At 34.1% G+C, this 27,591-nt stretch overlaps 2 protein-coding genes across 11 annotated transcripts in view; one reads left to right on the forward strand and one right to left on the reverse strand.

The window, feature by feature from the left end:
• LOC129758584 (probable cytochrome P450 49a1) overlaps positions 1-5,305 on the forward strand; it is a 46,351-nt gene extending 41,046 nt beyond the window's left edge. For all 4 annotated transcript variants that reach the window (XM_055756116.1, XM_055756119.1, XM_055756118.1 and 1 more), the window contains 7 exons: positions 2,699-2,775; positions 2,946-3,141; positions 3,331-3,496; positions 3,725-3,894; positions 4,568-4,646; positions 4,719-4,952; positions 5,023-5,305. In XM_055756116.1, the coding sequence (XP_055612091.1) occupies positions 2,699-2,775; positions 2,946-3,141; positions 3,331-3,496; positions 3,725-3,894; positions 4,568-4,646; positions 4,719-4,952; positions 5,023-5,136 (1,036 nt within the window). In that variant the 3' untranslated portion in view covers positions 5,137-5,305. The remainder of the gene's footprint in view (positions 1-2,698; positions 2,776-2,945; positions 3,142-3,330; positions 3,497-3,724; positions 3,895-4,567; positions 4,647-4,718; positions 4,953-5,022) is intronic.
• The window catches only part of LOC129758585 (G protein alpha o subunit), a 180,247-nt gene that overhangs the window by 79,865 nt on the left and 72,791 nt on the right, over positions 1-27,591 (reverse strand). For all 7 annotated transcript variants that reach the window (XM_055756126.1, XM_055756122.1, XM_055756127.1 and 4 more), the window contains 2 exons: positions 20,701-20,842; positions 5,435-5,595 (listed from right to left, as the gene is read on the reverse strand). In XM_055756126.1, coding sequence (XP_055612101.1) covers positions 5,435-5,595; positions 20,701-20,842 — 303 coding nt within the window. The remainder of the gene's footprint in view (positions 1-5,434; positions 5,596-20,700; positions 20,843-27,591) is intronic.

Below are 27,591 nucleotides of genomic sequence, written 5' to 3' on the forward strand. Positions count from 1 at the left end.
AAAAATGAGTTTTTGAATCAACATAAAATTGTTGAGGAATTCAAGAGAACATGAACTTAAAAGTTTGCTTGTCAATTCATTTTTTTAATTAACTTTAACTTTTTATTTACTTTTAAATTAACTTTTAATTCAATTTTCATTTTTCAAATTTTTTAATCAAAATTAGTTTGAACATAAAATTTAGGTAATTTTTTTTAAAGCCAAATTTCAAACTAAAATCCTAAATTTGGTTCAAGTTTGCATCAAGTTAATTTGATCCGAACAATTTTTATCGCTTTTTTTGGAAAATTTTATTTATTTTCATGAAAGGTTAGAATTTGAGTATAGAATAGGTTTTTTTAAAAAGAAATTTAAGGCTACCCTAATAAGAACTTATTTTATGCTCAAATCAAATAAGTTTGATCTACCAGAATTTTAAACAAATTGAAAGATACTAACCATCGATGAAGGCAAATTCCATAATTTGTGCCATAAAGATGGTAAAACGACTATAATCGAAACAAAAAAAAAAGTTATATTTTTAATGTTGAGTTTGTAAAATCCTTTGTAATTTTTTGTAAAATCCTTTCAATGCGCCATGTTTATTTTTATCAGTTGCTCAAAAGAAAAAAATAGTTTTTAAATTATAGTTAAAATTTGTTTATTTGTGCTTATTGCAAATAATCTATATACCTAATTATATATTTTCATTGATGTTAATCTCGTGCAACATGTATAAAAGTCACAGTGTTGTTTTTGAATTTTTGCAGAGCTTAGCTGTTTAGAACAATCATGCAGTATAGAGTATCGAGATCGCTCTATAGAAGCAAATCATATATTTTTAGAGAAAAGGCTCAGTGCAATTTCACGATGTGCTCCAAATAGACGAAATAATGAGCAAAAATCACAGAAGCTCCATAAAATCGTGTCTATGGATGTTATAGGCTATGCAGCACAAACGAAACTAGGCAGCAGGATAAACGTATGCCTCAAAAATAATCAAAAAAGTTTTTAAAAACAGCTGTATTGTGAATCATTTTGAAGCCCATTACATAGAAAAACTACAAAAAATTGTTGATGCAAATCTGAATAGAAATCAGTACAATAAAGTGGCAAAAAATACGAGGATTTTCATTAGAATAATTTAATGATATTTGTATTATTGAATCGGAAGATAATATTTGAATTATCAAGTGAATTCGATACTGATATCGACTTTTTTATTATCAAAATACACTTTTGGCCATCTTTTTGTTCTTTATACTCCTCTGAGCTCCGAAAATACAAACCTTTTTAAAACTTTCACATTTTAATTCCATGAAGGTAGACAAAGGTTGCCAGATTTTCCGGTTTTAGCCGGGTTTGCCCGGATATTTGATACAAAATTTGGGAAAAGTCCGGGCCGGCCCGGTTGCCCGGATTTTACTGAAAAGAGCCCGGATTTTGCTTGGCCCGATTCACTTTATTTGCCAAAATTTGCCAAAATTTGCCAAACAAAAAAAAATCAAATTTAGGAATAAAATTGTTTTATCAATGCGTCCAAAATGAAATTTTTGAGTAAGTTTTATAAAATGGTCATGAGAGGTTTATTGGAAGCCTAAATACGATTTAAACTCTGCTGATGCGTTTTGATGATTTTTTTTAAAGTTTTTCTCTTTTGATTTTTGTTGAGTAGTTCCTGGATTTTGACCAAGTTTTCTCGGATATTGTCCGGATTTTTGGTCGAAAAATTTGAAATGCCTGGATTTTGCTGGGTTTTTAGATAACATTGTCCGACTCAGAGACGTGCTGAAAATTTTTTGCAGCCTTAAGGTAGCCGTTAAATAATTATCAATTTTTACCAATGTCCAAAAGATGACCATAGTATTGTGTGCCGAGTTTCAGTATTTTTTTTCTTGAATCAGACTGTGAATTGCTTTGGAGTTTTGAACAAAAACGAGTAGTAAATAAAAATTCCGGTTTTGGTGTTAAACCAAATTAGAAACAAAATTTTAACTTTTCGTTAGGAAGATTCAGACGAATATCATCTTTTTCATATGGGCTTGTTTCCCTCCAATAAAGATAAAGATAAAAGAAAAGAACTTCTGTTAATCATATTCATTACGGATATGTTTTCTGAATCTCAAAAATAGTAATTTCAATCTTCATCAGATTTAAGCTTTAAAATCTAAGTTTCTAACTGAAATAAAGATATTTTAAAATGGAAAAAAAAACTAGCATGTGAACTACCTATTTCACGGTGTATAACAAGCAGCTTTTGCCAAATTTTAAAGGCCAAAAATTAAGGTGCGTCTTATGCAACGATCCTAAATTTGAAGCCGATTTAAAACTTTTTTCAAAAATGGTACGTCATATGAACCTTTCAATAAGATTTGTTAAATTTTCTATTATTATTATTACCCAATATTTTATTTGAATCTCGATTGGTAGAAACGAAATTTTATTTTTCACTTCACTTAAATCCATATAAATTCATATAGGTGATATTGATTCAAAATTGTCAATGAATATTTTAAAACCATTTTTGAACTTTCTCGAAATTGTCTTGATTGAATGTAGAAAATCTTCAAATATTCTTAATAGTTTTAAAAACAATAAATTTTTACATATTTTTCAAGTCTCTCGCGGCTTATAAACAATCAAGTGCTTCAGGTTTCATTTCAACTTCTCATAAAGAGCCTCTTCTAAGGAAATTACTCAAAAGTTAAACTCTTTCCAGAATCCACGAAATGCGAGACGAGAACAATGAACTGCCGGGCGACTTTCTCCATGAGCTCTACAAGTGGGCGCTCGAGTGTAAATATCTACAGCAAAGTGCATAGTGCCGAGCACTGATCAAATGAAGTTGAACTTTTTTTTCCACCCACATCAACCCGCATTTTCTTTTTTCCTTTTTTTTTTTGTTTCAACGTACATCATGTCCGTGTCCGCTTCCTGCCTTGGCCGTATCCTGTCCCGGTTGGCAGCGATTGGGCGTGTTGCACTGGACACCCGGCTTGGCTGTGTTTCCAAAACGGGCAACGAGGAATCGAAGCGAATCATCGACTCAATCAACGCCTTCTTCTGGACCGTTGCCGAGGTTGAGCTAAGGATGCCCATCTGGCGGATATACCAGACCAGTGCCTACAAAAAGTACATTGGTGCGTTGGACACATTCCGAGAGTAGGTATCGATGCTAGGATGAGTATAAATTGCCAAGCGAAAATTCGACTTGAATTTTTTTTGAGCATCCCTTCTCGCCACGTGTTGCACCATACTCGTGGTGAGGTGAATGCAACCTGCCCACATGTATTATTCGTAGAATCATGTATAACGTATATCTACTGATGATGACAATCTCATTCTATCTAGCCTTTGTATGCGGCACATCAATATCGCGATGGAAAAGATGAACAGCAGCACTCAGGTGAAAAGCGAAGAGCATATATCGATAGTGGAACGAATTCTTCAGAAAACCAACAACCCTAAAATTGCAGCAGTATTAGCGTTGGATTTAATCATGGTTGGAGTCGATACGGTAAGTGGTGTGGTTGTTGCAAGACTTAAAACGAGTCGCACTCGAACGAGACGATCGAGCGATTCAGGTTTGAGTCTTGGCTATGGCTTCACACGAGTTCGCTTGCAGCGCAACATTTCGATTACACCAACTAACCGTAACGCATCGATCATACTTAAAATCGCGTCACGGTTGCCCTGTACCTAAATGCATAGCGCTGCTTGTTTCCCATTCGTTTTTTTTTTGCAGACCTCAGTCGCGGCCACTTCCACCATCTACCAGTTGAGTCAGAATCCGGACAAGCAGGAAATTTTATTTAACGAAATTAAGCGCAGTCTGCCGACTCCGGACACGAGGTTCACCATTTCGATGCTCGAAACTATGCCATATCTGCGGGCATGCATCAAAGAGACGTTAAGGTGAGCTGACTGTGGGCTTAAATTTATGAATGTTCACCAACGAACGTTACCTAGATTATAACGGTCTAATTAATGCTACTTTTCTCTGCTGATTTTATTTCAGTAGTTTCTGGGAAATTTGAAAAATTTGCTTTTTTAGATCTAAGAACACTCTGATTTCAAATAATAGAAATCTCAACCTTTTTTATATGTTTTAATTAGAATCTGTGTAGCTGTGCTTAACATTCAATTATCAACCTTATTTCGAATCTGATTTTGACTACTGATTCTGATTTTTGTTTTGATTTAGATAGTACTAGATTCTGATTCAAAAGTCGGTTACTTAATTTGAATAGAGATAATTCATTCTTAAGTGCAATTCAATACCGCATCTTTCAAATTTTTGAAAAATGCAATTTTTCTTAATTCATATTCTTATTCAAATTTTGTTAGTAAGGTCCCAATTTCAACATTTTTGCGTATGACTTGAATTAATTAAATGTTTTACTATCGTAGTGAACGTTAATAAAAATCTAAATCCAAAGGCATTGTTGCAATGATCCATTTTTTTGCATACCAATCTGAATGGTTGATAAAAGAGGTACATTTTAAAGTAAAGCCTGATAAAAATCCTAGAAAAAAGTGTTCCGAGAAGCACTTGTACAATTTCAATACATTTTCCACATCTTTCTAGAATGTATCCTGTTGTGATCGGCAATGGACGGAGCCTCCAGTCGGATGCCATCATCGGGGGATACCACATTCCCAAAGGAGTATTATCGACCCATAGTAGAATCGAAAAAAGTGTATTCCATTTTCATTAACCAATTCCATTTCTCGCCCAGACCCATGTCATCTTTCCACATTTGGTCGTGTCTAACCTTGAGGAGTACTTCCCGGAACCGGACAGGTTCCTGCCAGAGCGATGGCTCAAGAGAGGAGAGCTGAAGGAACACGCTGGCTGCCCACACGCCGGCCAAAAGATCCATCCCTACGTCAGTCTACCCTTCGGTTACGGTCGACGCACCTGCATCGGGCGGAGGTTCGCCGAATGCGAGCTGCAGATTTTGCTATCCAAGGTGAGACAAAATTTCACAAAACACATAATCCAATCTGTGTGACTTTCGGTTTTTTTTTTGCTCATTATAGCTCTTCCGACGGTATCACGTAGAATATAACTACGACAAATTAACATACAAAGTAAACCCAACGTACATTCCCGATAAGCCACTGAAATTCAAACTAACCGAACGGAGCGACTGAGCGTTGTTTCACACTTTCGGCTTAGCCGGTTGGTCCAAGGAATAGCAGCAACAGCATCACTGTGTTTGAGCAAGATTTGTACCAGAACGAAACCCAGTTTTACCAGTGTATTGTGTATAAATTTGTGTAATAAAATGGAGGTACCTTCCACTTTGAGATAAGGCAGAAATTTGAATCAATTTGCATATCTTATCCTTCCTGCCTGAGGCATGATTTGTCTTTACATGAACCATTCATAAAGTCCACCAGGGTGCCGTGAAATTATTTAGAGAGAAGTAGAGAGAGTTAGGGTACTTACTACTTGGCAGAATCGTTTAGCTGATACTCATTACTACGACAGAAGCACTCTTGCACACCGGAATCCGACCATAGCCGCTTCATCGCTAGTAGCAAGTCTTCCGAGAATGGTTCTGTATCGTGCATCCGCTGCACCACATCGAACACCATTTTTGCGTCACACTGTAAAATAAAACACGATATATGATTAGCTGTGGGATTGCAAAGGAATAAAAATAAAACCCGACTTATGAAAAAATACTCAAAGAAACCCACACTTTTAACTGATTCGAATCTTTATAATTTTTATAAACTAGTACACAATCAAACATCAAATATCCTGCTCTTTGTTCTGTAATCAAACCCTAAATTATTGTTTATTTGAAAACTTAAACTCGTTTTTGCTGGAGTTTCCTCCATTTAGATGATTTACCCCTAAGCTTCACAGGTTTGGTTCCAAAAAGTTTTTCTATTCAAACAAAATCAAATTCATCCGAAGAACGTCAAACGTTTAAGAATGTTAGGAATATAAAAAAAATCATCAAAAAAATTTTTGAACTTGACACACAAAATATTAACTTTCTAAATAATTGACAGTTTGACAGGTAAAGTTTGAATTACCGTAGAACGATAACTTTTTTTTCAATATTTCTCGGTTATTTTTTCTGATAAAGGGAATGTGGAATAATACTGAGTCGATTTGGGGTCATTTTTGAATTTCTCAAACCCTGAAGTCTTAAAAGCTTCGTTTTGGTGCAAAACTCATCCATGATTTTTTGCACAATTTTTAAGTATTACATAAGTAAATTTCAACTTTTAGGTTTGTATGGGAAAATTGAATATTTTGTACTGAAAAAACATCATCATTTTTGTTTCTTCTGTGCAACCGAGCCTGCTCATAGCTTTGTGCCAATTTATAAATTCTTCAAAGGAAATTTTCCGCTGAACAACTTTGTCCTAGACCATAGGTCGGCAACCTGCGGCTCGCGAGCCGCATGCGGCTCTTTTGATGAAAAGCTGCGGCTCTTTAATTCACTGCGCTAATGTTATATATTTTGAATTATTTTTTTTTTATAAAATTGTGCTCAAGCGATAACAGGAGATCTAAAAATTGCATACGCAGTGGGAACGAGCGGAAAGAATCTAATGGCAAAATATTTTTTTTTTTAAGCATCAGCATTGAGATCAAGATTCAATTTAATAATAGTTGTTTTAAAACAACAAAACTTGAATCAAATTATTTATTTCCAAAACGTGTGAACATTTTTCAATCAATCGAACAAAAACAAAGGAAAATCAAAGTTAATCATTTACAAAAAAGTTGTTCTTAGAGAGCCTCTGTTTTGTTATCGTTCCATTGTTTGATAACAAAACAGAGGCTCATCAAATTTTATATTTTAAATCCTGCAAACACTTTTTTGTCCTCCTTGAAAATTAATCAGTTGAAATTGCCAAAACCTTTTTAAAATTAATCAACCATTTCGAAAAATAATTACAACTTTGACGCGTAAAATAATCTTGGAATAACCACCTCAATCCTGTCATATTTACTTCCATTGAAAACGATAACTTTAATATTTCTGAATATTGAAACCTCATAATTTTTCATGTGTTTATTTATCAGCTTTTCTCCTGCCTTTTAAGTAAAAATCTAGATTTTTGCTGGATTTGCCAGGACATTATGTGGTTTTCAGTTTAAAATTTAAAAATGCAATGTCCAGATTTGCCTGGCCTGGATACGTTTAGAAAAGTTATGGAATAAATATCTTTAAAGAACAGGTTAAAAAAATAGGTACATGCAATTTAAATACAAAACTAAGGATTGAGAATTAAAATTTAAAGTTTAACAGCTTTTCAAACTCGAATCAACATTCAGAATGAATTAAAATTTCAATTCTGAAAATCTTTTTGAAATCTTAATCACATGCTCAATAATTGTTATAAATAACTAAATTTACCTTTTTACCCCAAAGCAGATTTTTTTCTATAATTCAATTGTATGTAGGTATTGAAAATAAAAATGTAAACGTTTGAATATTTGAACACATTTTAAAATTCAAGTGTGATGCATTCAGCCAGTAAACAATAAAAGCACGCAAGTTTTGATCACAGTTTCGGTAACGAACATATTTTTTGTAATTTTAGCTTTATCCGTTGATTTATTTTATCAATTTTCGTTTTTAAACTTGAAAAGTGTCCTTGATCTAATTTTGCCAGTTCAAATGTATTGTTTCTTTATTATTTGTCACGAATTTTCTATAAAGGCTACAAAATCACATTATTACAGATTAAAACTAGTCAAGCATTGCATTGATGAATAATATACAATGTATTGAATTTCATCTTCCATTCAATTGAACGCACAATACTGAAGAATCACGCGTGTCTTATAAAGAGATTTTTGTTTTCCAGATGCATAACATTCTGAAGACATGTTCGCTTGATGTCATGAATTTTGAAAATTCTACCAATTGCCAGGATCATAATTTCTGAAGATGAAAATTTTCGACTACATAAATTTTAGTTGCATTTTACCTCATACTTCTGGATTTTGGGATAGCTAAGGTCAATCTGGGGAATGTTTTGAAAAAGCTTGATAATAAAAAAAAAATTATTCCTTTTTAGTTTGTTAGTTTAACAGCCTTTCTTTGCCGAAGAAATTATAATTATTCTGCTTTTGTAAAAATATTTAAATCATCATCTTTCTTCATCATGCAAAGTATTCAATCAAACTTTAAATGGATTTAAAGTTTTCTTGACTCGATATTAGCCAACTTATTAAAATTGGTATGTAATCAAACCTTTTTGTGAAGTGTTTGATCCAGAAGAAAATCCATTTACCTACTTAGTTGTAATCAGAAAAAAAATTAATAGACAAATCCTAGAGCTAGAACCCTAAAGGGTTTAAGGTTATTTTCGTAAAACTAATGTTCATTTATCATTATTATTTTTTTCATATTAAAAACAAATACAATAAATCTTGATTGTGGCTCTTTCAAACTCTGAAATTTTAAATATTTGAAGTTTTTGGCTCTTTCGAATCAAAAGGTTGCCGACCACTGTCCTAGACCGTCACTTCGTATCTCATTAGACAAAAAAGTTATTAGCTGTTGTGGCATATATCATTTTTTTAAGACCAGACTCCTATGAACGTAAAACATGGATGCAGAAATTTATTAGACTACTTTAAATTTGATTTAAAAATCGATTTCATCTTTGTTTAGAATTTGATGCTTAAGGCAAAGATAACGTCACTTCAAGATAATGAAGAAGGTTTTGTCTCATTCATTCTTCTATATGAACCCTCAATGTAGGGCAGGACATCCAAAGAGTTCCGGCAACAAGATTCATGCATCTAGCCATGGTAACCAATGTGTGTCTTGGAAAAACGAATCAGCATAAAATGTATATTTGTTGTAAGCTGCAGAGCTATCAGCGTTGCCAGATTGCTAACCGCCCAAGTCCGTAGGTTTGACGAAAATCGAAAAAATGTATTGATTTTGGCAGGAGAAATCCGTAGATCTGACAATGCTGAGAGCCATCTTCAATACTTTAATTAAATGGTGAAAACATATTTTGATTGATTTTTCGGACGAATTGGTAACCTATTTCCATTCGGAAAACACTATTGAATTTGAATTGAACCGAAACTTAGCTTTTCTTATTTTACTCCATTCGAGAAGAAAATCATTCTTTGAATGCTCAATTGGGATTCTATTCGCTCATAAAAACAAGCGTACTAAAATTGATACCAACAGTGCGAATACGAACAATGGTTGCTTTGATAATTTGTATTTTTTTATTTGATCATAAGGATTTTAACACCAGGATTAAATTTGTATGTTATTTGACGTTAACGTTGTTGAATATTCAAACCCTTGACCCCCAAGGAGGGCGTACAAGATATTTCAGCCGCATATTATGATACCTCCTCTCAGAAGGGAGCAGCACTGAGCGTATAGAAAGAATTTTTGGTTAGGTTACATGGGTGTGCTTTGGAATAACATTGATCAGTCTCTATTATGACGATTTTAACGAGTTTTCTTGATTAGACGCGAATGAAACCTTCATTATATTTACAAATTTGCTATTAATTGATAAATTGGGGTAGTTCGGAACAAACTCTATCAAACTCATCAAATAATCATGAAACTCTACAAAATTGAGCACAACACTTTCGGTGGCTCAAAGATACTAAATTTTTAACTTTTGTGTAGGGATGAGATTAAGAATGTACAGAAAATAAATCAAATTTAATTAGGAATAAAATAAAATAATAGTTGTGTTCGGCAACACTGTAGATGAATAAAATAAAATAAATTTCTATGACAACATTTGCTATTTTGGCAGCACTTGACAAACAAACAAAACAAAGTCAGTCATTGATCTATTCTTGCGAGCGACAGACGTGTGAATCTCTGAATTGAGATTCGTAAAATCACGACAATGGCGTGGTTGGTAGAATAAGCACAAATAGCGCAGATATTTAAGGCAGCTGCTGCTGATTGTTTTGATTTGGCTTTCCGGTGGAAATAAGACGGAATTGCCGTTAAAAGCGCAGATATTTAAGGCTTCTGCTGCTAATTGTTTTGATTCGGCCTTCCGGTGGAAATAAGACGGGATTGCCATTAGAAGCGCAGATATTTAAGGCTGCTGCTGCGGTTTGTTTTGATTTGGCCTTCCGGTGGAAATAAGACGGAATTGCCGTTAAAAGCGCAGATATTTAAGGCTGCTACTGCTGCTGATTGTTTTGATTTGGCCTTCCGGTGGAACTAAGACGGAATTGCCGTTAAAAGCGCAGATATTTAAGGCTGCTGCTGCTGATTGTTTTGATTTGGCCTTCCGGTGGAAATAAGACGGAATTTCCGTTAAAAGCGCTATTTAAGGCTGCTGCTGCTGATTGTTTTGATTGGGCCTTCCAGTGGAAATAAGACGGAATTGCCGTTAAAAGCGCAGATATTTAACACTAAACGTACCGGAGGCGGTCAAATGACGGTTATTGAACTTTAAACGATGATTACGCCTTATATAATTGTTTTTTCGCAAATTTAACGACAGGACTATTTTTGTTTTTGAAATGAAAGTATTTTTGCGTTTTTAAATTTTTTTTAAGTGTTACGGTTTTCGAATAACGTATGTGGTATACCTATTCATACCGCGAGCGGTCAAATGACGGCAAACACCGTTTTCGCTAAAACTCCCTTGTTTCTCAACCGATTTCTACCAAATTTATAGTTTTGAAAAGCTTATAATTCGACTCAAATATGTTTCTCAGACATCTTTCAGCTACAATCAATAACTTTAAAGTTATTTACAGTACAAGAAAAATTTTATTAAAAAACATGCTTCAGGGAAAAGGTTGTAAATCAGTTATTAAGTGCTCGAAAAATATTTCACTTAGTGCCTGAGAAAGCTGAAGTTAGAAGCTATATGTTGCACATATGGAAAAAAATTTTGAAAATTTTCTAAGATCATGGCCACAAAAAATGTAAAAAAGTTGTGTAAAACCCGTACTTTTCAATCAATCAACCGCCAAAGCTGTTCTCGTAACAGTAGAAAATTTTGAAAAAGTGGATTGAAAAGTAGACGTAATTTGTCACATTTTGGCATCTTTAGATTTTTTGAAATACGAAGTACATAATTTATGACGACTTTTCAAAGGTAGCTGTTTTTCGAACTTTTTATCAATTTGGATTTTCTAAGACAATTCCTACACCTAAGCTCAGCTTTGCACTGGATTTTGAGTACGTTAACGTAAGGTTTAGGCAATAAAACTATATGCAAAAGAAAGCTTATTTCATACCGGTTCTAGTGGTGTAACTGCATTGGCGGTGCAATGCTTGGCAAAAATATGATAAATAAAACAGTGAACTAGTTTCTGAATTTTGAGAAGTCAGCACAAATTCTTGCTTGGCAGACGGGCGCAGTGGGTGGTAATATCTCAAAGCTATTTTGCACACGAAGACGGATGAAAAGAAACGAAAAAACAAACAAGCATTAGCTCAAATTTTCTAGTTTTACTTTCAGAAATATATTTATTATATTTTTTTAAAGCATTGCACCGCCAATGCAGTTACATCACTAGAACCGGCATGAAATTTGCTTTCTTTTGCATATAGTTTTATTGCCTAAACCTTACGTTAACGTACTCAAAATCCAGTGCAAAGCTGAATTTGGGTGTAGGGATTGTCTCAGAAAATCCAGATTCATAAAAAGTTCGCAAAACAACTACATTTGAAAAGCCGTCAAAAATTATGTTTTTAGTATTTTAAAAATCTAAAGATGCCAAAATGTGACAAATTACGTCTACTTTCCAATTCACTTTTGCAAAATTTTCTACTGTAACAGGAACAGCTTTGGCAGTTGATTGATTGAAAAGTACGAGTTTTACACAACTTTTTTACATTTTTTGTGGCCATGATCTTAGAAAATTTTTAAAAAAAATTTCCATATGTGCAACATATAGCTTCTAACTTCAGCTTTCTCAGGCACTAAGTGAAGTATTTTTCGAGCACTTAATAACTGATTTACAACCTTTGTCCTGAAGCATGTTTTTTCATAATTTTTTTTTTGTACTGTAAATAACTTTAAAGTTATTGATTGTAGCTGAAAATTGTCTGAGAAACATATTTGAGTCGAATTATAAGCTTTTCAAAACTATAAATTTGGTAGAAATCGGTTGAGAAACAAGGGAGTTTTAGCGAAAACGGTGTTTGCCGTCATTTGACCGCTCGCGGTATGAATAGGTATACACAAAGTGTCGGTATGTTTAGTGTTAAGGCTGCTGCTGCTGATTGTTATGATTTAGCCTTCCGGTGGAAATAAGACGGAATTGCCGTTAAAAGCGCAGATATTTAAGGCTGCTGCAGCTGATTGTTATGATTTGGCCTTCCGGTGGAAATAAGACGGAATTGCCGTTAAAAGCGCAGATATTTAAGGCTTCTGCTGCTGATTGTTTTGATTTGGCCTTCCGGTTGAAATAAGACGGAATTGCTGTTAGAAGCGCAGATATTTAAGGTTGCTGCTGCTGATTGTTTGTTTTGAATAAGCCTTCTGGTTGGGCAGGCTGTTTCTTAGAATACTATCGAATTATTCCGGCTCTGGTAAACAGAGACAGAGTAACAAGGAAAGCACAGTTTGAGAAAGCTGTTGCTAAGAATGTTTTTTTTGCGGATTGTTCCGGCTCTGGTAAATAAAAGCAGAGCGACAGGGAAAGCACAAATTGGGAAGGCTTTTGTGAAGAATATTTTCGGATGAAATGAAGAATATGCCAAAAAAATAAAAAATAAGATTTGAAAAGCTTTAGCAGAGTCGGTAAATTGAAGATTCTATTGAGAATAGAGTTGAGAAGGAATGTAGAAATGTGATGAAGGATAAGCAGAAATTAAATAAAGTTGGTAGGGTGGAGAATAAAGATGTGGAATATGGAATAAAAATTGAGGATATTTGGTAAATAAAATTTTGCTCTAAAGAAAAAAAAAACAAACGTTGACGTGTGAAAAGTTTTAATGAAGAATAGAGGTGAGAAGGAATGGAGGGATGAGATGAAGAATGTACAGAAAATAAATCAAATTTAATTAGGAATAAAATAAAATAATAGTTGTATTCGGCAACACTGTAGATGAATAAAATAAAATAAATTTCTATGACAACATTTGCTATTTTGGCAGCACTTGACAAACAAACAAAACAAAGTCAGTCATTGATCCATTCTTGCGAGCGACAGACGTGTGAATCTCTGAATTGAGATTCGTAAAATCACGACATTTTGGTCCAGTGAATTCTGAGATATATTATATGTATTGCACCAAACCGAATAGCGACAGTTTTACTAGCGAGATTCCTGCCATTTGCAGGTGTGTTATTCTTTTTTCAGTCCAGTAGGCGATTTCCATGTAGTACACAAATATTGTTTACGTTATTTACTGTTGATTTTCTTTAGGCCATCAATCCCATGCTTCATGTTTCCTAGGAAACTCGCGATGCGTCGTTATGATGCTCAACGTCGCGACGTATGCGACGTGTCGCTAGTAGACATAGCTGCTATGGTTATTAGTACTCATATTTTGGTTATTTGCATGTATAATACAATGCTAAATTTCGGTGTTTCTTGGTTTAGCTTTCTTCGTGGTAAAAAAAAACAACGCGATCCTTAATGTGTTAAGGTTGAACAACTATGAAAATCGGGGCAAAACGGGGCTAATTTTTTTAACATTACTTATACAATTTTACCTGCAAAAAAAATTGCCTTCATTCAATTCTCTAGGCCCTCGCACTATTCCCCTTTAATTTATTCCTTAAAACTTTACTATTTAAAAGGGTTTCTAGCCTTTTGTCCTAGACTAGCTTACTCTTGGAAAACGTCCCAATTTTTTAAATATCAAAAATTAACATCTAAATACAGCAAAAGTACACCAAAACTATAAATGTACTAAGGAAAAAAGTTTAACTGTCACATAAATCAACCTGCTGCCTCTAAACGCTTTGATTTCATCAGGAAGGGTGTTTGTATGCGAACCTTCAACAAATAGATATTTCAAGATTTTGAAATAACATTTTAACTGACATCAGAATTTTACAAAAAAAACCAAGTTTTTTCCAATTAAAAATTCAACATGTAGGTTTTTAAGTGTAGAAAAAAGTTTTGAGATATTTTAACTTTAGGCTTAGTTATTGATGGTTAGATATGTGGAAAATTTCATGTTGGTTAAATCTACCCCGGTGATCAATGTTACCCCATTTTACGGTACTATAATATTTTACCGATCTTTTTGAAATCGCTGTTCGCTTTTGATATTTTCATCAAATTCAGAATGTACATTAAGGTGGCCCAAAATTGCATTTTTTCTGGGGGCTCAACCTTCAAATGATGAATTCAATATTCTGACTTTTTGTAAAAAAAAATATGTTCAATTGATTAACGTGTACTCCAGATAAAGGTATTCAACCAATAGCGAACTCAAAAGATGCGCAAAGTTATGATGTGCAACTTTGCAGAAGAAAGTGTGTAGCTGTAAGTTGTGACAAGCGGTTTCAAAGTTAATCAAGTTTGAGTTTGAGCAATCTAAGAACCAAATAAACTCCGTAAATTATTTTTCAATCACCAGAAAGAACCATGTCAAGTTTTTAGAATTTTTATTGACTGGAGGTCCTGTTACCAATGCTAGGGTGACGGTTTGGCGAACGCGTTACCAAAAAATAAATTCAAAATAATTAAAGTCTAGAAACTTGACGTAGCTTTTTCTAGTTAACTTAGAATCAATTAGATGAAAAAGAAGATGAAAAAGATTGATTTTTTGTGTTTATTTGGTTCTAGATTGCAAAAATTTAAGAATTGTAACTTTTTACACACAGTCAAACTTGAATAACTTCGAAACAACTAGTTACAGCTATACACTTTTTTCTGCAAATTTGAACTTCATAAAGTTGCTCAAAATACATTTTTTTGTTGATTCCAAATATTTTTTTTTGTTTAAATTTATAATATTGCAGAATTTCATTCATACAAATTTAGAGTCCAAAGCAGTCTCAACAAATTTTTAGTTTATAAGTTACATTAAAAAAATATATAAGAGGCATATTTTTGAAACTTTTTTCGAGATTTTCAGAAAACGAATAGTTAATCGCCGTTAATTTATTTCATGGAATTATTTTATCGGCTATATCGCTGAAATGTTACATTCTTTGAGAAAGAATTTTTAAGAAAATTAATTAAGACAAAGTGTCGCAAAATTGCCTTTTTTTTCAAAAATCAAACCAGTGCGACCTTTAAACATAAATTTAGTCACCATCATATGAAGGTTCGTTTCTTAGGCCCTAAGCTACCATTTGAAGGTTGGGCCCTAACAGGGATTATGCAATTTTGGGCCACCCTAACATATGTACAGGCATAGGTGAGAATGGGGATACTTGATCCCCTTTTCTTATTTTCATCATATCTTTTTGGAAATATTTGGCAACTCGCCGTCTTTAGCATTTTCTGACAACGAATAATTTCAAGTTTATATGCTCCAAAAATTAGAAAGATACATGAACTCGTAGATGAACTAGAAGCATTTTCATAAGACTTAAAAAAAATGTGATATTTTTTAAGTTACAGGAGACTTGATCGTATACTAAAAGAGACTTGATCCTTAATTCAGGATGACCTGACCCTAGGTAAAAATCTAGTAATATCCGGAGGTAAAAGGTCCGTTGACTATTTTTCGCCATGTTTGTTCTCATTTCACAATTTGTAAGTATCAGACAAAGAGAATTCCAAAAGTTTGTCTACTACCCGGGAGTCATAGCATACTTTAAGGCGCAATTTTTCTAGTTTTTAGATAAATACAGCATTTTTATTCTTTTTCAACAGATAATTACTGGATAAACATTAGTTTTGAACAGATATTAGTAATGTCATGATAACCAACGATCACAATCCATACAGAAGAAAAATACATATTTTTGGACTCTAGGGATCAATTATACATTTTGGAAAACTTCTAATTAAAAAAAATGAGAGTTTACTATTGCTTTGAAAATCGCGCGATTCCTCTTAACACCAAAAATAAAATCTAATTGGCTTTGAAAATCGTTAATATATTACACTAAATGCTTTCTACAGCGCTCCATTAATTTCAAAACACATCATAATGTACTAAACGATTGTAGAACTTAACATTTTTCAACTTCGTTTCTAAGACTGAAAATTGTTTTGTCTTACCTACAACGATTCAGATTTAAAAAAATGTTTTTTCAATGTATTTTTTCTTAATTTCATTGTAACTCCTTAGAATGAAATTGTAAAACTTTGACTTGTTCAGCAAAGTTATATATTTTGTTAAGATAAACAGCTTTGTAGTAGAAACCAAAGCTCTAAAATGCTTAACAAAAAAGTTAGCCTTTTTATCTTGCTATTGGTGGACCCCTCGACTCTATATTTTATTTCAAAGTATGCGCCTTGTAAAATTATGCAATGCTATCTTGAATGAAAAGTCTATCTTTTCATCCCTGGGCGCTATTAATTCAGTTCCGCTAGATTGATGTTTTGTACCAGTGTGCATTGGTTTCAACGAAAAAAAGTATAATTCTGTAAAATAAAGTACAATATTTTATATCTTCTTCTTCTTCTAATATATAAAGATGAGTTGGGCTATATATGTTTGTATATATATATGCACCTTATACAAATCCACACCGCTTAACCGATCACCTTGAAATTTGGTACAGTGATGTAAACGAACATGAGAAAGGTCGAGGTAATAGTTTTGAGTCCCTCCCACCTAAGAAAAGGGACCCTCCCATACAACTTACGTTTTTATTCCCACGAACCAAAAGTCATGGCACCCATTTGTCAACCGATTTTCGTTTCCTTTGGCGGGATTGTTTTCACCATCACCATGGGCCAGGCATTAGAAACGACCATTCAAAGTTCACGTGTACTGGAAAGCAAATCAAAGCTTGCTGAGCATACAAAATTTTAAAGGAGAAATTTTGGCGGGTGTTTTTTCCTTCTACTGTTCAAAGCACGTGGTACCGGTGCGAGGCATTTGATTGCAATGATGAGCCTTCATTTAGGATAAAAAAACTACTCGCCTGTTAGGAATATATTGAGAACAGTAGTTGAGAATCTACTAGAATATGCAGTGTGTAAAATATGGATACATTAATTTATGTGCATTATGAATTGACTTCTTCAGTTGAATAACTATTTGGACTGAAAACTAATGTTCCAGCTTTTAGGAACCATCCATTTTCATATTTTTGGATCTCCTCATAGGGAAACAATTAATAAAACTGAGGGTTGTAGGTTCAAGGCTGCAATTTCAACACTTTGATTGCCGTGTAGGAATTTAATTTACAATAGGAATTAGACAAATAAACGTTCATTTTATGCAAAAAAATTAAAACGAAATTCAACGCACGAGACTTTTAGTAATTTAATCTGAAGTTTTTAGTTTTGTACAATTCAATTTCATTTGTAAATTTTAAAATTTTAAATTTTTTTTGATCATCGATGTGTTCAATTCTACCATCCAATTATAAAGAATTTTAAAAAGCACATTGAAAACATGCAGAGGAAGTCTTTTATAAGGTTTCAGCGGAAATCTATTTAGAAATTTCTAAGTACAAAATAAAACTTAAATGGGAATTCCATTCTACGGGGAGATCTTGAAAAGAGGTCGTTAAGATTTGTTTACAAGCTTAATACATGGAATTTTCACTAGATAACCCATGGAAAAGATAAAAAAAATGATATCATTCGATAAAAAAATGGCAATTCAGTTCAAGCTTCCAGAAAAATGGTGGGTGTTGCCAGAATTGCCGTATCGGGACCGGACAAATCCCCCCTATATTAAAGAAAAACTAGGCCAAATCCCGCATTTGATTTCAAAATGTTCAAACCGATATCCTGGCAATATCCGGGCAAACTTGGTCAAAACCGCGGAATTATTCAGTAAAAATAACGAAAAATATACTTGCAATATTTTTTTTCAACAAACCACAGCAGAATTTAAATTGTATATCAAGCTTCCAAACACGAGTCATGATTATTTCTAAAACTTGCCATTTATAACTTCTTTTTGAACGTAAAAATGAAAAATTATTATAATTAAATCTCAGTTTATGTTACGTTTTAAAAATGATGTGATTAAATCCGGGCAAAATCCGGGCTTTTTGCATCAAAATCCGGGAAACCGGGCCGGACCAGACTTACCTCAAATTTTGAGTCAAATGTTCTAGCAAATCCGGATATATCCGGGCAACCTTACATTGACATGTTTTTCGTGATAGAATGGATAAGCATTCAAGGGAAATTAGTTCAAATTTCTATAAGCAAACCTAAATACTGTTAGTTATTCAATAATATGAAAACGATAAACTTCGCTTATAATCCTAATTAAAACTTTAAGAAAACTAACAAAACTTACAAACATGGTTCAATTTGTTATGATGATGAACAAAAAGCTTTCAAAATTTAAAAAAGTCAAACGACTAATTTCGATTTATATTTTATGTGAACCCGAGCAAGGCCGGGTAAAATCAGCTAGTTCTTCATAAAATTAAGCAAAACACGTACCTATCTTCTTAAAAACTAATCTGACATCGAACGAAGCGCTAAGGTGGCTCCAGAGTAGGGTGGTCTAACCGGTTTTACCGAAACCGGTAAAACCGGTAAAACCGTCCATTTTCCAATACCGGAAATACCGGATTTTGGGACGGTAAAAAACCGGTATTTCCGGTAAATTTTTCATCATTCTTTGGCACTGTAATAAAATTGACTAAATGTTTTTTTTACCAAATATGTATGAGTACAAATACTCATATTTTGTTCAATCAGTTTCAAACTCTAAGCTCAATAAACCTTACTACAAGGTTTATGTGAGTTTTGATTATTGCTAAAACTTGCCGATATAACTTTTTGAATTAAAGCTAGAGTGGCGTTTAAAAGAGCATTGACAAGCTGCCATCTCTCTCAGTTGTATTTTTTTTATGAAACCTTACACATTTCAGTTAAGCTATCGAACTAACGCTAAATGTTGTGGACATTTAAAGACTGTACAAGTGTACAATGACTGAAAAAAAGATACAGCTACAAGAAATTTAAGATTGCTTCACAATAATGACTGTAGTTTTTATTGAAAAACTGGAATTTGGTCAAAAGATGCAAAAATGTGTTATCTATAAACAGGCCAAGTTTATCAGAATCGTTCTAAGCGGCGCCGGGCTTTCAAAAATTTAAAACCAAAAATGTTAAACACTGATTAGAAACTTCCTAATTTGTTTTAAAACATTAAACGTTTCAACAGAGTCAGTTGAACAGAGTGTTCAATACACATGTATGAAATTTCTTTATCAATATTTCAAGTTAATTGATGAAACTCTGTTGTTTTTATTTTTAACGCTGTGGAAGCATTTTTTCCAGACAAAGCAGTAACAAAGTTTTGATAAATTTGCAACAGTATTAAGGCAACAAAGAGCGTATGGATTAGATCCAAACAACCATATTTATTGCTGAATTTTTACTAATTTTTAATAGATTTTTATTTCTATTTGTTCGTTTTAATTTTGGAAAGCCAAACTTAATGCGATCACGACATAGGTTGTGGGGAAAACATCCGTATTTTAGACAACAATAATCTGTTATTTTGTGAGTCAACCAAAAACTTTGTGAAAGTGTTTTGAGTTTTATTTAGTAATTATTAAAGTCATTTTTTAAACGAAAAATATTTTTGTTTATCAAATTTTAAATCATTTTCATGAAAGACTATAAATACTTATACTAAATCTGTAGGATATGTTCTACAATTTGAATACTATTCTACAGAGATTAGGACAAAAATTCGTCGAAAACTATTTGAAACTTCTATAATTTCTGCAACCTCAATGCGAAATTATAATAATAAAATGGCGATGATTAATATTATAATTATCATAAGGGTGATGATAGATTGATGACAAAGGGATAATTAAAAGCACAATACCATCTTTTTCAATTGAAAATGTTGCAAAATCTATTGCGTTATAAATTCTAAGCATTTTATGCCATTACTACTACAATTAGACGAAACCTTTTCATGAATTCGATATACTTTTGAAAATACCGGTTTTACCGGTTTTATCGGTTTTATAAATTTCTAATACCGAAATACCGGATTTGAAAAAAACCGGTAAATCCGACCACCCTACTCCAGAGATTAACTCAGTCATTAGATGTTAAAAATCACAGTACGTGCCAGCAAAACTGTTTCATCTTTTTTTTCTTGAATTTCAATTCCGCAGTTGATCTCACAGTCAGTTGAAAGTTTTGTTCCAAACAACGTTTCTTACAATTTCATTCAAACCGATCAATTTTCATTCCAACTCTTCTGATGCATCATTTAGGACTTTGAACTGTGGTAAATATTTTGTTTTTTTGTTCAATGCACCTACCTACTAGAAATTACTAGATATCATTTTCCTTAAGAAAATGTAAAGTAATGCTCAAATTTGGAATCAAAATCTTCAAAATCAGCTTGAAAATAGAGGAAAGGCGCAATTGACTTTTTTCTGAACAAATCAAGTTTCCCAGGGTAATAGTCTTTCCGCATTCTGATTGACGCACTCCTATTAAACATTGGTTAACCACAGAGCTAAATGTCACTTCAATCGATCCATTATTGGTGGTTTGACAGAACATGAACAGCTTCACTGGAATCAATAATCCGCTTGAACCTGCTCAAAGCTTTCCCTTAGCTCTAGGGCGCAAATTAAGCTACCACCAGCAGCGGATGAAATTTGAACCGCTAACCCATTAACACTTACCTCTCGCTCATTGTTGCCGAACGCGATACTCAGGTTGGGCATCGCTCGTAATATTGCAACTAGTGATTGTATTGTGTTGCTGTACACTACTGGCCGATACTGTTTGAAATCTTCTGATGTGAAGCCACTTTCGTGAATAATTCTGTGAAAGAAAAGAGCAGGGAAAAATACAGGTGAGAATGGGGGGATGAAATTGAAGGAAATTGAAAAATAATCAATTAAAAATTTAATTTTAACAACCACAAAACTTAAGAGAGCATCTCATATTTCTTATAAAAGAATAATGATGGACTCGGTCCTAAAGGTTTGAAATCCTATTAAAAAAAATTTGTACCTTGTTGATCATATTCTTCATACTCGTGCTTACTAAAGTTCAACATGTTTTAGAGACTCGTCCGCTTGGTTAAATGATTCTTTTCGCCTGAGCTGTTTTCTCTGCTGTTCTCCAGTTGTAGGCAATAGTGGAGATTTCTATAGTCAAGGCACTCTTCGTTACTCACAAAGTTTAATACTTAACTGAAGATTCCTCAAAATGAATTTTTTTGTCAAAGGTTCTGTATTTTAACTACTTGAAAAAAAAAAAAATAGCAATTTTTGAAACCAAAAGTAACCAAAAGTCAAACAATTACTCAATCTTGTACATACATGAAAAGTTCACATTTGGCTGAATAAAAGATTCTCAAGAGAAATGCATACCGATTTTCGTAAGTGCTTATTTTGTACTACTGAACGACCATGAATAGTCCATAGAAATATCATAGTACATGTTTTTGCGTTCTAAGTGACTTGTGTAGTTTGAATATCAATTTTAACTACTATACTTTCTTATGAACTTCTAATAATCTTTTTGGTTTCATTATGAACTGCTAACGATTTTTTTTTGTTTCATTCTGAATTCCTGACCTACTTTTTGGTTCCATTGTGAACTCCCGACGAGCTTTTTGGCTCCATTTTGAACTTCTATGGAACTTAGATCTAAAATGAGTTGGGTCGAGAACTTTTCCATGGTTTTAACATTCTCCTGAAAGCTTTACAAAGTTTTTATTATTTGTTGACAATTAATTTAAAACAGGGACAGTATTAATTTATCATAGGGTCATTCCTTATAAAGATTAAAAGTATAGCTTTTGTTTCAAATTTTGATAACATTTTGTTTTCAAATTTGTCTATGTTTATATTTCTACACACTGAATTTCCTTGATTTTCTCGTTAATTGAAAAGTGGTCATATTAGGGACAGAGCGACACCCCCATCTGAATAGCAAGTCACGGCAGATGTTATGCCGGAATTAAGCGTATCGACAACGGATGTTAGGCAGAAAATTTCGCAGCTCGATGAATCCAAAGGAAGTGGACCCGATGGTATTCCAAATTCATTTCTTATAAAGTGCGTGTGCGCTATTGAAAAGCCTCTATAATTGCTCTTCTCAGCTTCTATTCGCGATGGTTTGCTTAGTAAACTATGGAAAATCCAACACATTTTGCCGATCCACAACAATGCACAATGGGGAAAAAAGTGTACAAACCGCGAAGAAATTCAATATCTTTTGTCCTACATGATCCAAATCTATGAAATTATACTTTTCTTTTGTGAAAATTTCCGAAGAATCGATTAGACATCGTTTCAAACGCCGCACAAGCTCGCGGACGGAGATATAGTGCCTTTTTAACCCTTAATTCCCCCTAATATTTTGTAAACATTCCAGAAAAACACTGTTTAGAACCAGAGAATTTTGAACGAAAACAGACCTATCGAGTGTAAATTTTTCTGAGGAATCGAATGAAGGCTGTTTTGGCCACCGTACGCTTCAGAAAATGGATTTCTGGCTGTTTTTACCCTCAATTCATCTATATTTTACAATTATTTCTGAAAAAAGCTAGTTCGGACTAGAAAATTTTGAACCAAATGGGATGTATCTTGTGTGGTTTTTTTTCCGAGCAATCGAATGAAGGCAGTTTGAGCTCCCGCACAAATCGAAAAATGATGTTATTGCTGTTTTACCTTCAATTCCCCTCAATTTTTCAAATTGTTAAGAACAGGATTGGGAACAGGAGTTATGGCTGTTTTACCCTCAATTCCCTTTCATTTTTCAAAAAGTTCAGAAAAACCATGATCGGACTTGAAAATTTTGAACCAAAAGAGACTTATCTTTTGCAACTTTTTCCGAGGAATCGAATGAAGGCTGTTTGAACCACCGCACGCTTTGAAATAAGGAGTTATGGCTGTTTTTACCCTCAATTCCCCTACATTTTTTTTTGAAATCATTGAAGAATGTAGGGGAATTGAAGGTAAAACAGCTATAACTCCATTTTCCGAAGCGTGCGGTCGCTCAAACAGCCTTCATTCGATTCCTCGGAAAAAACTCCACAAAATACAACCAATTTGGTTCAAAATTATGAAGTTCCAGCACTGCCCATATTTGATAAACGGTCTAATGTGCCATGAACACCAATGCGAGAAAAACGCAAAATCAATGTTTTTACAATTTTTCTGCATCCTGATACTCAAAATAAAGTAGATTAATGTGCATAACAATCATTGTAGGTGTAGGACATAGGCGGTTGAGTTGAATCGCAAATTTAGATAAAGAATTTATGAAAAAAATTGATTTCAATCTCAGTAGCCACTTTATCAAATATAACGTGAACTAAAGTTGACAAATAGCTCTGAATTTGCCTGATGTGCATACGTTTTCAAATATTGCTGCGATTGCTCACGCCCATAACCACCAAGCCACAAGATCACAACAAGAAGGGATTAGAAAAACTTTCCATACAAAGACACCGGTTGCTGCGAAGGATGATTCAACACATCATGCACATTAGACAATTTATCAAATATATTGCACATTAGACAAATTTTCTTTAGGGTTGTATGCCTCTACAAATGGATTTTTTGAAAAATGAATGAAGTAGGGATATTATATAGAGTATAAGCTATCAAATGGCACAATTTTCTCCATTTTGAAAAAATGGCATATTAGACCGTTTATCAAATATGGGCAGACATGCTTTTTCTGAGCTATTTGAAAAATGTTGGGCAATTGAGAGTAAAACAGCCATAACTCCTGTTCCCAATCCGTGCGGTGGCTCAAATAGGCTTCGTTGGATTCCTCGAAAAAAATCACATAGGATACAACCCATTAGGTTCAAAATTTTCAAGTCCGAACATGCTTTTTTCCGAAATTATTGAAAAATGTAGGGGAATTGAGTGTAAAAACAGCCATTCCGAAGCGTGCGGTGGCTCAAACAGCCTTTATTGGATTACTCGGAAAAAAAATCACACAAGATACGTTTCAAAAGGTTCAAAATTTAAAAGTTCGAACATGCTTTTTCTTAACAATTTGAAAAATTGAGGGGAATTGAAGGTAAAACAGCAATAACTTCATTTTTCGATTTGTGCGGGAGCTCAAACTGCCTTCATTCGATTGCTCGGAAAAAAACACATCCCATTTGGTTCAAAATGTTCATGTCCGAACCAGCTTTTTTCAGTAATAATTTAAAAATATAGGGGAATTGAGGGTAAAAAAGTTATAACTCCATTTTCTGAAGCATGCGGTGGCCAAAACAGCCTTCATTCGATTCCTCAGAAAAAACTACACACGATAGGTCTGTTTTCGTTCAAAATTCTCTGGTTCTAAACAGTGTTTTTCTGGAATGTTTACAAAATATAGGGGAATTAGGGGTTAAAAAGGCACTATATCTCCGTTCGCAAGCTTGTGCGGCGTTTGAAACTATGTCCAATCGATTCTTCGGAAATTTTCACAAAAGAAAAGTATAATTTTATAGATTTGGGTCATGTAGGACGAAAGATATTGAATTTTTTCGCGGTTTGTACACTTTTTTCCCCATTGTCCCCCCCCCCCCCCTGGTTCAAAACTGCCCGCTGAAAACTGGCTAAAAGAAAGATGGCAGATGTTAAGCATGGATTTTTAAAAATAGCGATCAACTGTGACTAATTTAGCAGAATTTGATTCCCAAACTTCTCAATGGATGTACAGAGTTCGCAAGTAGATGTCATATATGTCTAAAGCTTTTGACGTTATCAATATTAAAGCTCTTCTGTCAGTGTTGCGCAAAAATGGAATAACCTGTGTTAGTCTACAATGGAAACGTTCGTACCTGATAGAAAGAGTTCAGTTTGTACAACTTGAGAATGCGAGATCCAGCATATTCCTGGTCGACAGCGGCGTACCACAAGGGAGTCACTTGGGACTCGTACTTTTTATTACCGTAATGAACTGTTCCCCGAAGTTCTGCGTGACGTGTTTGTGCTGTTCTACGCGGATGATGTGAAAATGTTCCTTCCTGCTCGATATCCCAAGGATTGCATGGTTCTACAGAATGCGCTTAACAAATTTTCTGAGTGTTGCAGCCATTTTGGTTTGAAAATCAATGACTCAAAATGCAGCGTGATCACCATGTCAAGGAAAATTAGCAACATAGTGCACGGTTATTGTCTTGAAAACAACTGTTCCGTAACAATAAAATCCTCAATTAAAGATCTAGGCGTAGAGTTGGATGCAGAACTTAATTTTTCGAAACATATCGAACAAGTGGTTGTCAAAGCCAATTTCATGTACGGTATGTTTAGTAGGATTTGTCACGAGTTGTACAATCCTTACACTACCGTCTCGATTTATGTTGGAGTTATTCGAACTACTAACGAATATGCCAGTATTGTGTGGCAGCCGTACTACAATGTTCAAAAGAATAGAATTGAAAGAGTTCTAAGGTACGCCTCTAGAAACCTTGGCTGGCAAGAAGATATGCCAGAATATCGAGCTTTGTGTATGCTGGTTTGGCTAAAGATAATTATAGGACTTTGGAAACACAGTAAAGCTTGAGAAAAGTTCAATTCGTAGTCTGTAGTTTTCCTTGTAATATGCTTTATGTTACGACACGACGCAATGCATAATAGAGAATAATTCACTAGCTTCACAAGTTCCCTGCGCTGATGAGACAAGCGATTGCATCAAAAACATCCAACAAACCCAGTGCAGGATTTATCAAGTTCATCTCAAATTTTGACAAATTTACAATACTAGAAACAATTCACACGAGAGCAGGAGAAGACTGAGAAAATCGATTTAAATATCTTCTTCTAATCACGGAATAATGTAAATGAATAATTCGTTATACGATCATTGGTCGATGCATATTTTGGATATTGCTTTTTGTTGACGTCTTGTGTCTTCATATAGTTAAATATTTAAGAATTAGGCAGCATCCGCAGTGTAACGTGTGAGAAAGAATCGGAAACATTTAGATTCTAGATTTGTTTCACGTGTTTTACAGTTCTGTAGACTCAGTTATGTTCAGTTGATTTCACAGGTTAAATGATCTTCTGAATGAATAATAACCAACATACTACAATCTCTTACGCCTAAAGAAGGCTTCCAACGCCCGGCATAAATATTAACAAGCGCCAATCGTCACCTTGCCAACAAAAACGACCGGCTAGAAAGCTGAATTCAATTTTGAAAACACGTTCAAATAGAAAACCTCAAATAAACAGAGAGAAGCGGCAAAGATTCAACATCAGGCCAACAATAGACCAGCTCATTCGTAAAACCCAACGACGACGGATATGGAAACCGCACTTGTTGTGCATAATTCATAACCCACATCTTCTCCGTTCCGGCCAAAACCAAGTAAAGCAAAGCGGAAGAAAGGAGAAAAAAGAAAGTTAGTAGCTGTAGGTAGGTACCCCCAAAATCGATAACCTTCCGTGACGATCCTTTGTAGTGGGTGCGAGAGTCCTATGTTTGGCGCGAAATGGCGACAGGAGAAACGCGCATACAAACAAAGCAAAAAGGGAAAATAGAAACTAATAAATTTTATGCGCCATTCAAACTTACTTTGGATGAAAATTGATGGGGTCGGTCGCGTGTTGCGCCCGCTTTTCCGTCGCCGACCGACCGAGGCGCTGAAATGCTTATAGGACCTCCTAGCGGTGGTTCAGCTTCAAACCCGCCTGACCGAGGAGCCAAACTGTCGGCAATAAACGTACGACGACGACGCCGCGCCGGGTGGTAAAGAACTTTCATATGTGCGACGGAATATTAGCATAAATTTCATGAAAATCGTCGATTGTCGATTTATGTCAGCTTGCATCAAACTTTTATACTACTGAGCTCTCGTCCAAGCCAGCATAAATCCAGCAGCTAATCATTTATCGCGCTGGTGTCGTGTTGTGGTGATTCTAAGAAGTTTGTTTCATTTCGATACCTTTGGAGAATCGTATAATTTTGATCATTGTTTTGTGAAATCACGAAAAAAGTATGAGCCAAATATCGTGGATAAGCTATCGATAGTAAATTAAATTTAGATTCAAAACTGATAAATTTAGTAATTTACAGCCGTTTTTCGAGGCTAAATTTCATTCCTGTGCAAATAATTATGGGTCAAGGATTGAAAAAACATTTAGGTAGATACTTATCACTGCATCTGAATCTTTCTGAATCAGGATTAATTCAATCACTGCTAAGCACGAGAACTTCCAAGTTTCAACGATTCATCGCGTGTTCGGTTCATGTTCAATGAGGAAGGGATTGTCTCAGCAGGTAAAGTAGCATCGCTTCTGGATTACTATTGATTCTTGAAAACTTGATGAGCTCGAGCAAGATGGACATTTGTAATAGGTTGAAAACACAAAACTGTTTGTGAAATAAGAAAAAAAACAAGCAGTTTATAAAAAAACCATTAGTTTATAGGGCTTTTGCACAGTGCATTAGTATTAGTAAGCCGTTGGGCAAACAAATGTGACAGCCCCATGTGAAATGAATACAAATCGACGAAGGAAAAATATTTTTTAAATAATTTATGAAAACTATTGAAAAGTTTTTTTCGAAAGCTAGAACATTTTTGACTTGTTTGTGATTTTTTTTTC

The sequence above is a fragment of the Uranotaenia lowii genome, chromosome 3 (genome assembly GCF_029784155.1).
Source record: "Uranotaenia lowii strain MFRU-FL chromosome 3, ASM2978415v1, whole genome shotgun sequence".
NCBI classification, from domain to species: Eukaryota; Metazoa; Arthropoda; class Insecta; order Diptera; family Culicidae; genus Uranotaenia; species Uranotaenia lowii.